The 12,868-nt window shown below is 36.2% G+C and overlaps 1 protein-coding gene across 2 annotated transcripts; it reads right to left on the bottom strand.

The window, feature by feature from the left end:
• Positions 1–5,241: 5,241 nt before the first annotated feature.
• On the bottom strand, positions 5,242–9,611 carry LOC145913472 (hatching enzyme 1.2-like). 2 transcript variants are annotated; one of them, XM_083001140.1, is made up of 10 exons: positions 9,016–9,611; positions 7,642–7,911; positions 7,272–7,417; positions 7,017–7,177; positions 6,716–6,851; positions 6,504–6,645; positions 5,869–5,951; positions 5,719–5,809; positions 5,558–5,660; positions 5,242–5,439 (listed from the first exon to the last, which is right to left on the bottom strand). In XM_083001140.1, exons 2-9 carry the CDS (start codon positions 7,695–7,697, stop codon positions 5,582–5,584), a joined length of 894 nt encoding a protein of 297 aa, XP_082857266.1. In that variant the 5' UTR covers positions 7,698–7,911; positions 9,016–9,611; the 3' UTR covers positions 5,242–5,439; positions 5,558–5,581. The 2 variants fall into 2 exon arrangements, with proteins under 2 accessions (XP_082857266.1, XP_082857265.1); XM_083001139.1 differs by having other exon boundaries at positions 7,642–9,611.
• Between the last annotated feature and the right edge of the window lie 3,257 nt (positions 9,612–12,868).

Here is a 12,868-nt window from a genome sequence, read left to right as displayed (position 1 = left end):
ACCCTGAAACAAACAAAAACTACAAAATCTGCCATTCTTGCATCGCTAAATATTAAGGTAATAAACTTACATTTAGATTTTTATAACGTGTAACCTAGCAGCTGCAAGTTTGTTACCTCAATAATACTGTACACATGAACATGGTAACGCAAGCAAATCAAAACTACTTACGTGTGTTATCCAAAACAAGCACTTGAACAGGTGAAGAAATTCCAACATTTCCAATACTATTGTTGGCCATACATGCTATACTGGATGATTCATTGAAATTTCGTGTTGTTTCACATGAGCTTTGAACGTAATTGTTGCCACCGATGGCAAATTTGCATTCAGCTTTTGGATTTGCATCGTTTTCACATTTCATTGTAACATTTTGGGCAAAATTTAATAAAATTTGGTTTCCGGACGTGACAACGTTCTTTGATACTTGTGCGGATAATAGTGTGTTGTAAGGTTGATCTGTGCATAAAATATAAATGTTTAATTAACACTGCTGCGTTATTGTGATGTTAGTGCAACTTACAATGCACATTAACGAATATTTTGTTGCAAGTGATTCCAAACAGATCAGACACAGTACATGTATATGTTCCAATGTCATGTCGAGTGACGTTTTTAATGAATAATGTTTTGTTCTGATGGAAAATTTTTGGCGTCGTCCAATGAAATGTTGCGTGAAGTTCTTTTTCATAAATTGTATCACAAGACAACGTCAACGAATCTCCTTCTTGTACTGGTTCGTCATTACCGTCAATTACAGGATGTCCTGTATAATCAATTGTTACCGACAAAAGCACCAGAACAAAATATATTAACTTTGGTTTATACATACTTTCTTCAACCACGACAAAATAAACACTTTCACTTTTGTCAAATCCAGCGCAGTTGCTTGCATTGCATGAAATCGTTTGTGATTGTTGAAATTCATGGTGAATTTGGCAGACGTTAGAAAAAGTATATTCCTCATTTTGCCATGAACAATCGTAAACACTCTCAAGTGCATCTTTACAGTTTAAATTGATAGTTTGCTTGTTATTTAGTAATATGTTAGTTGTTGTTGTTACGATATTTTCGTCGTCCTTGTACACAATCTTCACGTTACTTGGTGTTTCTGAATATTATCGTTATGATATTCAGAAAATGAGAGCACAAATAAATCTCAAAAATTTACCGAATACTTCAACTGTTTCATTTTGTGATCGACCAGTTTCGCTGCGAATTTCAGTAAAAGGTGTTAAAGCTTGGCAGGAAATTGTTAGTTCGGAGATGGTTGTTTGAAAAACAACTGATTCGTCCTGCAATAAAAATTTAAATGCAAAGATATAAGTTACATTATACATAAGTGTTAGAAATTACTTTTTGAACGGTGGTTGAATTGTCCTCAAAGTAATAAATGGTTTTGTTTCCTTTTGGAATTGTATCTTCATACGAGCAGTACATCGAAATTTCGCTTCCATGTTTTGGGCAACTTGGAGTGCTAAATTCCAACTGAACCTTGGGTGCTATAAACCGATTTTACTTTGCTGGCGCAGTTACAGGGCACAAAAATCAGTATATTTATTAGATTTACCTTCCCAACATTCAACAATGTGAGAGTTTTTCCATTGACTGTTTTCCAAACATTGAGTTTTGTTGTTGGTGAGATGTGTTGAGTTTGATGGGAAAAACAACTTCCCAACTCCATTACAATAAAACTCCCCGTCAGATTGATAGGAATAATTTTGTGAAGAAACCTTCAGGTTTCCTTCCAAATCATTTGGACATTCTGTCCAAAAACAGCTAAATTTCCTATAGTAGGATATGCGATATAAACCGTAGTTACCTTTAACGGTGATAACAAATTGACATGAAAAGCTGGAAACAGTCGCAAAAGTTATTTGTGTTTGATTTTCCTTTAAACTTAGAGGCCGAAAAGCCATCAACAAAATTTGTACAAAACCATTTTTTCGATTGCATTCCGTTAAAAACGATGTGGTGTTGAGTGCGTTTTCTGTCCTCTCACAAGTATTTGTATAGATATCCTGTTGGTTGACCCCAGTGATATTGATCGTAATTGTATAAGCCACTGTTTTGGATTGTACGGTCGTGTTGTATGTATAAAGAAGACCTTTAAAATTCAGTGACCAATCGAGTTGACTTGGAACAATCCATGGGTCGGATTGATTAAAACAATCTGGAAGCAAACGATAAAGATTCGTTTTCAAAACTGACAATACTCCGCGAAATTAAGTATAAACAACAACATATAAAATCTTTGTAATATTTTTTGTTACATGTACTTACCTGTGTTTGTGTTCTGTGATAAAACCTGATACGTGAACAGAAACAGTACAAACACACCTATGTACATTTTGAAAGTAATCTTATGTTGTTCTTCAACTATAGTGGAAAACTGATATTTGTACCAAATTTATTGTTAATGATATAATTTATAGCACGTTCTTTATCTGTTTAATAAATAATTTAGTAGGAATGCACCGAAAGTTCGGTTTGACGAATTTATTCGGCTGCAACTAAGGTTTTTTTTAAAGGGATCTCACATTTTCGCAGACGCATGCATGGTGCTTTTGCTCGGGTTTTTCAGAATACCGGCGTGCGTGTCTGTAATAGAGGTAGTTGCGTTACGTTACTTAAAAATTGTGTAATTTTCACTGTATACCGGTACAGTTTAAACGTTGTCAGGTGGTAACAAAAAATGTACGGCGCACAAAAATGAACACCTACAGACGTTGGTACACATGCCAAAAAATTTTTGCTTTTATAATATTTGCTGTAACATAGACATAGTTAGAATCTTTAATTTTCCGAACAATGTGATGTGTTTGGTAACAATACTTCGTATTTGACAACAATTAAATATAAATTATTAATCAAAAAAAATAATGTGTAAACTGCACATAAAGCGAAACGACGAACCAACTTGTTTTTTTTTTCCTGTTCCAACCAACGTGTTTCATCAATTTAATCGTGCTGCAATGAGTAATCATGAGACATGTGTTTATACTTCAACCCACTTTCGCTTTACGCTAGTGAGTAAATACAACTTTTATTATGCGGGACTAATCATTTACAGAAAATGTCTTTCACATATATTCCTATTTAATTAATCCGATCACATTACTGGCTAAACGTTTTGTACAAAAAATAAAACATGAAAATGTTTCCCTACTAAAATAACTACTGGAAGCTAGTTGTCCATATTGCATTCCCTGGTCTTTTGTCATATTTTTTAAGATCAGTATTTAATGTTTGTTCATGCTAATGTTTAATGTAAACAATCAACTTTACAGCATAACATATCAAGTATAATATGAAAAGTTCTGCAGAAATGTTACATACTAAGCATTCGTCTCCAGAAAGTTTGCATTAATTACATACCTAATAGTTAATTAGTTTTCAGGCGCTAAAAATTAGTTCATAAGTGAAGCTATGTGAAAACTCTTTTGATTAAAATTATCTATTTGGAATAGGTTAACTATTGTTAATTCAAAAAAACTAAACACCACTTTGTACCGATCGATTAACGCAATTTAACCCCAGTGAGTCCCAGCAAAATGACAAAATGTGGTTTTTAGTTGATTATCTGCTTTAGGTAAATTTTTAATAGTTAAACGGTTAAATTCTTTACAAAATGAACAATTTTTGTATGCAAACACTTCCTGGTTGTGGCTCATGTTGCAATAAACTATAGTCACCTTAGGCATATTGTGCGAAAAAGAATTGCAACAAACAAAACTAAGATAAGTCATGGAACTGGCAAAAATATACGTTTTCCAATTGAAGTACAAACTGCCGCCTAAAATTATGTGAGACCGACCGTTTCAAGCACTGTAACTCCAACTTCACTATACATGCTGATGCTGTCACTCATTGTAACTTTCTAAATTGACCTCCTGGCATAAAAGATACGTGGATTTTATTTTAACCTAGAAGGACAGTTCTTCTAAAAAAAGGGGGCTACGACCTTGAAATGTAACTCATGCGCCACATTGTAATGCTTACGTGATGCAATCATTTCGCGCTGTGTGATTTGAAAAAGGGACCATTTTTCTACTTACGTCACACGATTTATCGGGTCATCGATGTCACAAATTTACTTTCTGTTTTACAAACGACATACAGATCATGTTACTTCAATTCCAAACCAGCGAGCGCACGATTAATTATTTCAATATTTATTTTTATTTATCTATTGATTGGAGAAATGTTTTTACCACCTTGTCTGACCATTAACCATCAGCGAATTGTTTGAACGTTAAATACCAGTACATTACCTCAGGTGCAGGGAAATTTGCTGTACCATAAAAAACTTACCGTAGATATGTTCATTTTTATTTATGTGTTGTTGTTGAACCTTCGGGCTTGCTTAATCATGTTCCACTTCAGGTATCCAGGATATGGAAAATAATATGTACATGAGAACATAAAACCCAAACAATGAACGCTTCCACCTCAGTTTTAATCACGCTATATCTCCACAACGCATTTCTTGCACGAAGTGACGTTAATGCTTTGCTGCGTTTTTTTTACCTCGCCAAAACATTCGACATTTCAGTGAAACTCAAACGATTTTGAAGAAGCTTACTATTTATAATTTGTAATTGAATATACACTTGAACATGGCAAGTGAATTTACAGTTTTCCTTTATTAATAGCGTTTCAGGAACGTTGAATGAGTAAACGTAACTCTTCTTCATTTAATTTTATACTTTAATATGTTAAGTTGGCAACAACTGGTAAGTCTAAAGTTGTTAATTATCGTTGCCTCGCGACTTAGAGTAGCCTAATCAGTCACTTTTCAAGAGCTAAGTGCAAACAAATGTACAGCGTAAAAATGTTTACGACAAAGTTTAATTTGAAAGGTTGAAGTCGGTTTATGGCAATTATGTGAATGAACCTTTTTGTGGCTTTGTTATTTAAGACAATATTAAGCCTCTACTGTCCAAACATCCATTGCTAGTTACTAGCAAAAGTCAGTCTACTGCGACAATTACTCTGTTACACCATCTAGTGTAGGAATCAATTTCACACATTACTTAATCTAACCATTATTCTACCTACTGAGCTACACAATAGTTCGCGGGTGCTGCATCATCACACTCATACAGATGCTGTATCGGCTTGTCAAATTCAATCCAGTGGTCTTCTGATACCTTTTGCAATTAACTGCTACACTTTCGACGTTTAATTCACAGAATGGGGCTATTCATCAAGTGTTCAAGTGTATCTGTTTATTGTATATATAAGCATGACAAACACATAAGGATAAATCACGAAGTTAACAGTTAATGTCATCTTCTTAGGGAAGAATGGTGATGAATAATCCGTTACTGAGATAAGAATTTGCTTATCCGTTACTGAGTCTCTGTCAGTCATAGAGAATATACAGGTGATTCCAAGAAATCAAACTCTCATTCTTCTCAGGGAAGATTTGGATTCCTGGGATAAAAAAGACGAATTTTAGTCGGGTTCACATTCTAATTCTCTGTTGACCCGGATGCTAAAGGCGATAAACTTTGGTTTGTTGTTGATTAAAACTACACATTTTTCTTTTTACCTTGGCAGAATTTGGCTATGATGACTAACAAAGTTTACATGTCTTCCTGCACGAGTTCTTGACGTGATTAAAGTGGCACCAGATAATAAAAGATGGACAAGCACTGCATTGAAAAACGGCTATCATTAATTTGAAAAATGCAGAATATATGTGCCTCTTACGGGTCTACGTCGATGCATGCGGTGGTAGCAGTTTGGGCCGCTGTGGTTGTAGTTTGAGCTACAGTGGTGGTCGTTCGATTTCGAAAGTATGCTGCACAAAAACAAATATTTTTTATGCTTTGAAAAGTCTTTGACTACGGAACGCGTTACCTGTGCAGCCATATTTTGCATTGATCTGATGGAGGTCTTCAGACGAAAAGCCATTTCGTTGGGCCACTACAGACTGGTTTCTTCTACAAATGTATACTGGTTCTTGATTAGTTGTTAAGATAACCAAAAGATCGGCGCTCCGCAACCATTTTTTCACTTTTGAAATTTGGCGTCAAACATTAAACAATATGTAACATTAAACACAGATATATCTGGAGATCTGGATTAGTTGGCGAATCGTTCAACTGTTGCAAAGTCCAAAGTTGCCAAATACAACAAGTTATTTGCAACATTTTCGAAAAATCAAAAAATCTACGGTTGTTTTAACCTCACGGTACACCTGGCTTCGTCTTGCAGTATACCAGTTCCTTAAAACAAACCTTCGTGTGTCCTCATGGGAGTTTATGAATAGTTATATATCGAATGTTTTATGAGTCAGCAAAACGTTTTACAATGACTTGTCAAAAAATTGTGACTGTTGCTGTGAAATGAAACAAATGCAGGGTTAGAAATTTTGACGAAGTTTAACAATCATTTTTGACCTTAAATTTCTTGGACGTATGGAAGATTCTCGAAATACTTAAAACTGTACTTGAAAGAGTCACCTATTGCAAATTTAGTCCTAATATTCTTACAAGGCATCCACGATAGTAGGCAAGTGAGTTCTATTTTTGCTGAAGTAATATCCACCGTAGTGCATCACCGACCCAAAGTCATAAGGCGAACCATACGAATTCCAAACGCTCGGCGACATCTTTTGAAAGCTTCCCGCATGTCCTGCATGATGCCAACAATTTCACTCGAACCACAATTAACCGATAAAATAAACACACAAACTGCGCAAAACCTGCTTGTATATTGTTCCAAAGGATTCTTACGTAGTTATCTCTGTCCGGACGTGACTGTTCGTGCCAGAAACCGAGTGCGTGCATCAGCTCATGTAAGACTATACCAATTATTTCACAACCCGGCGAAATCCAAACCTGTTAACACTATTGGTATAATGTAAAAAGTCATTTATCTCGTTCTTTTGTGCCCGTTTTGTATGTTTTTTGAAAAGTATTTGGTAACTTTATCTTTTTTGTTGTAATTTAAAATTTTATAATATCCGTTAAATTAATCAGATAATTCTCGATAAAACCCATTACTTTTTGTTTTCCTCCAACCATTCCAATGAACGATGAGCATTCGTTAATACCGCTGGTAAACTCAATATAATTTCTTTCAGTCGTCCTTTGAACGAATCTGATGCAGGTTTTATTATGATACTCCTCCATAGCTCTCATGATAACGTTGTGTTTCCGGCTACCTGAAAATGGAAATTTATATATTTATGTATGCTTTTGTCAATGCTTAATCCCCTTCCTTACGAATACGCCCTTAGTGGCTTTAAGGCAGCTTACCTATTGGGATTAAGCTGTCAAAAGTGTATGGTACTGCAACACTGTTGAATGATGGCCAATCTTTTGTGGAATTCGAACTTCCCCTGTTTGTTTTAGCCGGATTAAAGCTTTGCCCTTTATACTGTCGTTCAAGGTCGCCGTAAGTTCTTCCTGTAAGAGCATGACAATCTATATTTTAAAGCATGATGGTGTATCGTACGGTCTAGGAAGCTTCAATTGCCCCTACCAAATATGTTCGTCCTATGCGTAGTAAAGAAGTTGATTAGAAATTATTTGTACTATATGTAATGAAATCATTTGCTACTTCTATTTAATGCTTTTGGTCATCTTTGGATAACGTCGTCAGGAGACACGTCATATCATAGTTTACTTGCCATCAATCCTGATATCAGATTCAAAGATTCCTTCCGTCTCGCACTCGCACATAGGGCAGCCACGTTTATCTTTTTTGTAATCCAAGAGGCACACGTTAGTGCATTCTGGAGTGGTGGGACACTCATGCAAATATGCAGTTCATATATTCATGCAATTTGTTCATGAATCAAACAGTTGTGGGCGTGGCTGTGGGCGTCATCCAGTAAATGGGGTAGCTTCAATTTCATACAGCTGATTTTTTCCTTGTCTTTTTTATACATTGTCTCTGTTATTTCATGGAAAAGCTTTATATGCACTGGCAGAAGGCTTGTCTATTCAATTATCAATATATATTGATGTTATGCCTTTTTTTTCATCAACTTGCTGACATACACTACCAGTTGAACACATAAAGAAACAAACAAAATTTTTTTTTTTAGAAGTGCTGTCAAATTCATCTGCTATCAGTTAGCAAACGTCTGAGCTGTGTAACAAAGCTTACAAGCCTTTTTACAAGCAATAACTAACAGTATATATATAACTTATACCAAAATAACTCTCCAAAATTTCAGTTTACTAGACAGTACCGTCGCTCAAAAATTTCAAATGTAGCGATCCGTTTTTTTCGCTTCATTGCGTCTTGGTGTTCACATTGATTCAGGCAACAGTCAAATTATTTTAAAATTCGCACAATTTCGGGAGTTATGGACGTTTTTATAAAGGGTACTATGGCTTGAAAGCTGTTTTAGTAGGGGTGGTTGTATTTTTAGGTATAACTACACGAAAACATGGAGTTATTGAACTGGAAAAGCGATGATTGTGTAGAGTATGAATTTTCCTATCATTTTTGTGTTGAAATTTTTAGTCTAGCGTTTGTAGAAATAAAGTTATAGGTACCTGAACTTAAGAAAAATTTTTTTTCAAAAATTTTTAATTTTTGAAAAGTGATTGCGGGGCTTAAAGGGTTAATTAACTCCTTAGCTAAGCGCGACTTAACTTTTGGCGGGAAATTTTTGGTGAATTGACATTGTTTTCAGGTTACAGGGCACTTCTTTCGAAGATGCTGTGCAAGAAAATTTAAAAATATAACTTTTTAAGAGTGTAGTGAATTAAATTTCAAGACTTTTTATTATTTTACCATAGGTGAGCTACAAATTAGGGCTTAACTTTTAAGCACTATGCCGAAACCCCGCTTGACTTTAAGTTCTAGGGTAAATGGCAAACACGCAAATAATTTGGATTACTTTTGTTGGATTTTTGAAAACATTTTAATATTTCCACAGTGAAAAGTACAAGCAGCACAGATATGTTAGTAGGTGCAGATGCATTACTATGACAATACATAAAATAGTATTTTAGGTAATTTAAACTGAAACAGCAATGTACTCACAGATCCAGTGGAAGGTTACTTGTGATTACCATGGGTTGAGGTTGAAAACCGAATATTTTAATACAAAAGGTTCATTTGCTGTATATACGAAAAGGAATCCTGTGCTTTATGAAGAGATATACTCCCAAGTCTCAACCTATGAAAATTTTTGTAAATCAACTTGTTAGATCTCAGCTGTTGTAAGTTAACACAGGATTTCCCATCACGCCCAAAGAGGCATCCTGTTCTGTGATCGTTGGAATTTTTGATTCAACCCAGACGCCTCGCCAGTACCCATATGAAACTGGGTATTAAAAATAAAAGTGCATATGCCAGATATAGTTATCACAGTTACAAGCATGTATCTGCTTAAATCATATATTTACATCATAATTACTTTAAATGTAACATCATTACACAATCCGCAATTGTGAACAAAAATGCTCACTACCTAAAAAAATGTGCATAATGGTGGAGTTTGGGTTTTAGTCAGTTAAGGTTAGCCACACTTATGTAAGCGTTCAGCTGACATTGGGTCACCCCATACTAGCTAGTCGGCAACCACACAAAGCGTTCAAGCACAATACAAAGTAATGGCCTAACGGTCAACCACATTGATACACAAGGGACGTTCAATTTTGTGATGGAACTTGGGATGTTATTTGTATGTAAAAATCCACTAGGTGTCGCACACGCATACACACAAAGAGTACTCGTGGGGTCATTGTTTTCAGCTTCACATGCTTTGCAGGTGTCTTTATCATTTGTGCCATTAAGGGATTTTCCAACGATTACTTTTAACATTTCTGATCTGTAGTTGTGCGTACAAACAATTCGTATGAGACTTTCTCCAGTTGCTAGCCATTTGGCGTACACACATATCATAACTCCACAGCTTGATTTATCAGGCTGTTTTGTCTCTGTGGAGTTTCCAAAGTGGAAATTTTCCCACCAAATTTTAGCGGGGGGAAAGATTTGTCGCACAATTCGATGGAGGGAAGCATTTGTTGACTATTCTGACCGTACAAATAACAAAGTACATGCAACAAACAATGCAAAGGGGCTAATGGAGGGAAGGATTTGACGCAGAATTTAGCGCAGGGAAAGATTTGTCGCACAATTCAATGGAGGGAAGCATTTGTTGACCATTCTGACCGTACATAATACAAAGTAGAAGTAATGCCATGCTTACGCATAGCAAGGCGGGATCGCCCCACTGCGCAGGCCCTTTATATGCAACAAACAATGTCCAGGTACTTATAGAGGGAAGGATTTGTCGCAGAATTTAACAGAGGGAAATATTTGTCGCACAATTCGATGGAGGAAAGGATTTGTTGACCATCAAATGTCAAACCTTATGAACGAACAAAAAGTATATGCAACAAAAAAATGTGGTGGCGTTGATGTAAGAAAGGATTTTTTCATATCATTTCCGAATAAACTGTAAATACTTGTAAAATATTATGTACAGGGACATTTACATCCCGATCCTAACTTGCAAAGACACCCTTTTCGTTATGCATGTCTATCATTCACTATAGCCTAGCACAGTGCTTTTCAACCCTTTTACAATCTGTCCGCACTTTTCCGTGTCACGAAAGTGTCTAACCCATAAATTGTACTTTCAAATTAACCTATAGTTCAACACCAGAATATTTTAGATGCGTAAAGAGCATTACTACAAATAATAGGTCAAACCACTACTGCCTGCTGCAGTTACAAATTGAATTTGATTAACGTAGGAGGAACAGCAAAATTATATTCGCTGATTAACCCATATTGCATCAAAATATCCAAATGTCGTGAATAACGATTTCAATCTTTCGAGAACCGACGACTCAACCAAATTTTGTGATGATGCGCTTAAAGTTTGCCGATTTGCTTCGTACTGAGAGCCGGAATGTTACAGAGAATATTGTTAAACTTACTTGAACAACATGACGAGGGTCGCACGTTCCTGAAAAATAGTTGGTACAGTTCCTATACGGCTCTCCAATACATGTTGGCATTTGGTTTCCACTGCAAACACAGAAATATCTGCTCTTCTGCGTACTAAAAATGTCATCCACACTCATCAGCATCATGTTTGCCATCCGCACTACATATTTTCATATTCGCTCTAGTGCGGGTGGTTCCACAGGTTGAAAAGCAGTGCCCTAGCGTGTTTACAGGGCGACGTCCATCGCTGCGTGAATGCTTGCCTTTACATCATGTGACGACAAACGGCAATTGTAGCCAGTTTTGCAACGCGACAATCGCGCAGTACTTTATCTTAAACTAGTTGATAAACAATGGTATATTGGTTATAATTTCGGCTGTTTTTGCTGCTAAAATTATTCAAGTGCAAAAACAACAAGTGGAATATGGGTGACCACTAGGAGGCGATGGTGGTACAAAGAGGTTTGTCTGTTCTTGGTCATTGGGTTGCTAAGCTACGATAAACACATTTCCCAAACTTTTTGTGCTTTATTTAGAATTATTTTAGAACTGTTGACATTTTATCAGGAATCACAATATTTTATTGTTCTTTTAGTAAAAAAAATGTGGCTAGCCTCTAACGTCCTATAGAGCCTAACCAGAAAAGATCATTTTAAACATTAAAAAAATACATTTTAATTGCACCTGGGCACCACTCAAAGTTTATGCATCATGCTCCAAAATTACATTGGTCTAACACGTCGAATATAAAACCATTGGCAAAAAAAATTAACGAAAAAATACATTAGTGGTTGATTACGCAGTAATATTACATGCAATCCACCGCGCAGATCCTTGCTTGGCGATCACAGCTATTGTATCGCGATCATGAGGTTTTTAGGCTTGGCAGCCTAGCTGGATCAGCCACTTTTTCCTGACAAGTCGGAGCGAGATTTGAAAAATCAAGCTGCAGGTGAGGTTTGAACTCACGATCCTGGGCTAACTAGGCCCAACGCTCTACCAACTGAGCTACATGAGCTCAGAGGTTTCACGGGGTATATTGTGGCCAAGGTACACTGATGCGCAAGCGCACAACTTGCCAGGCAACCTTCACATATACGTAGGGGATCTCTACCACCGTATCCGATAACGCAGTAATATTACATGCAATGGCATGATCGCCCCACTGCGCAGGTCCTTGCTTGGTGATCACAGCTATCGTATCGCGATCATGAGGTTTTCAGGCTGAATTGCCTGGGCTAAGGATCAACTGCAAAGCACAAAGGTCAAAAGAAAACAGTACATACGCCTGGACAAGAACAAAAAAAACACTAGCAGAACACGTGCGCGGAAGCAAACAGTCAATCACTCACGCAAGCGTAGAGCGCGCAAGGCTCAGAGCAACTTGCGTACCACCGTCTTGTCTTGTCTTAATTTCACGACAGCTAAAATATTATTATTTAAAGAATTTGGTAAATAACATTTAACTAGTCTGCTAAAATGGAAATCTTTTTTTCATTACTTGATGATGATGATGTGGATCTTCTGGAAAAAAACAACATCAATTCAACACATGACTGGAAAAACTCTCTTCCAATTATGGTTGCAGTTGTGTGCCTCCATAACTTTGCAATTCAAAAAAGAGATGTTTCATTCCTTTTGAAGCCAGTGATAAAGAAATCAACATCACACTATCTGCAGAGGTATCGTTGGTATAACAGAATGTTTTGTTATTCTGTATGGCTCATGGTGAAAAAAACTGTAACTGCAACAAGTGTTTGTTTTGTATTGAACAAAAAGTGCATTAGTTTCAATGATGATAAAGTTATCGACAAAAATAAACTAAAATTTATCCACTTATTGTGTATTTATATAATCATTCATGCTGTAAAAAATAATCAACTTCATTTAGCCTTTTGCCTCGACCTTGTCAATCTGTCCTGCTGTCCTACCTAAT

Source organism: Ascidia mentula, chromosome 9, assembly GCF_947561715.1.
Source record: "Ascidia mentula chromosome 9, kaAscMent1.1, whole genome shotgun sequence".
Taxonomy (NCBI): domain Eukaryota; kingdom Metazoa; phylum Chordata; class Ascidiacea; order Phlebobranchia; family Ascidiidae; genus Ascidia; species Ascidia mentula.
Note: the sequence above shows the minus strand (reverse complement) of the source record. Positions and strands in the feature narration are given on the sequence as shown.

Coding starts and splice junctions, on each gene's coding strand:
- LOC145913472 (XM_083001139.1), bottom strand. CDS start 7,697: ATGTGCGAGTGCGAGACGGAAGGAATCTTTGAATCTGATATCAGGATT. Junction 7,178..7,271: donor TGACAGCTTAATCCCAATAG/GTAAGCTGCCTT, acceptor TTCCATTTTCAG/GTAGCCGGAAACACAACGTT. Junction 5,661..5,718: donor GCATGCATCGACGTAGACCC/GTAAGAGGCACA, acceptor TTTTCAATGCAG/TGCTTGTCCATCTTTTATTA.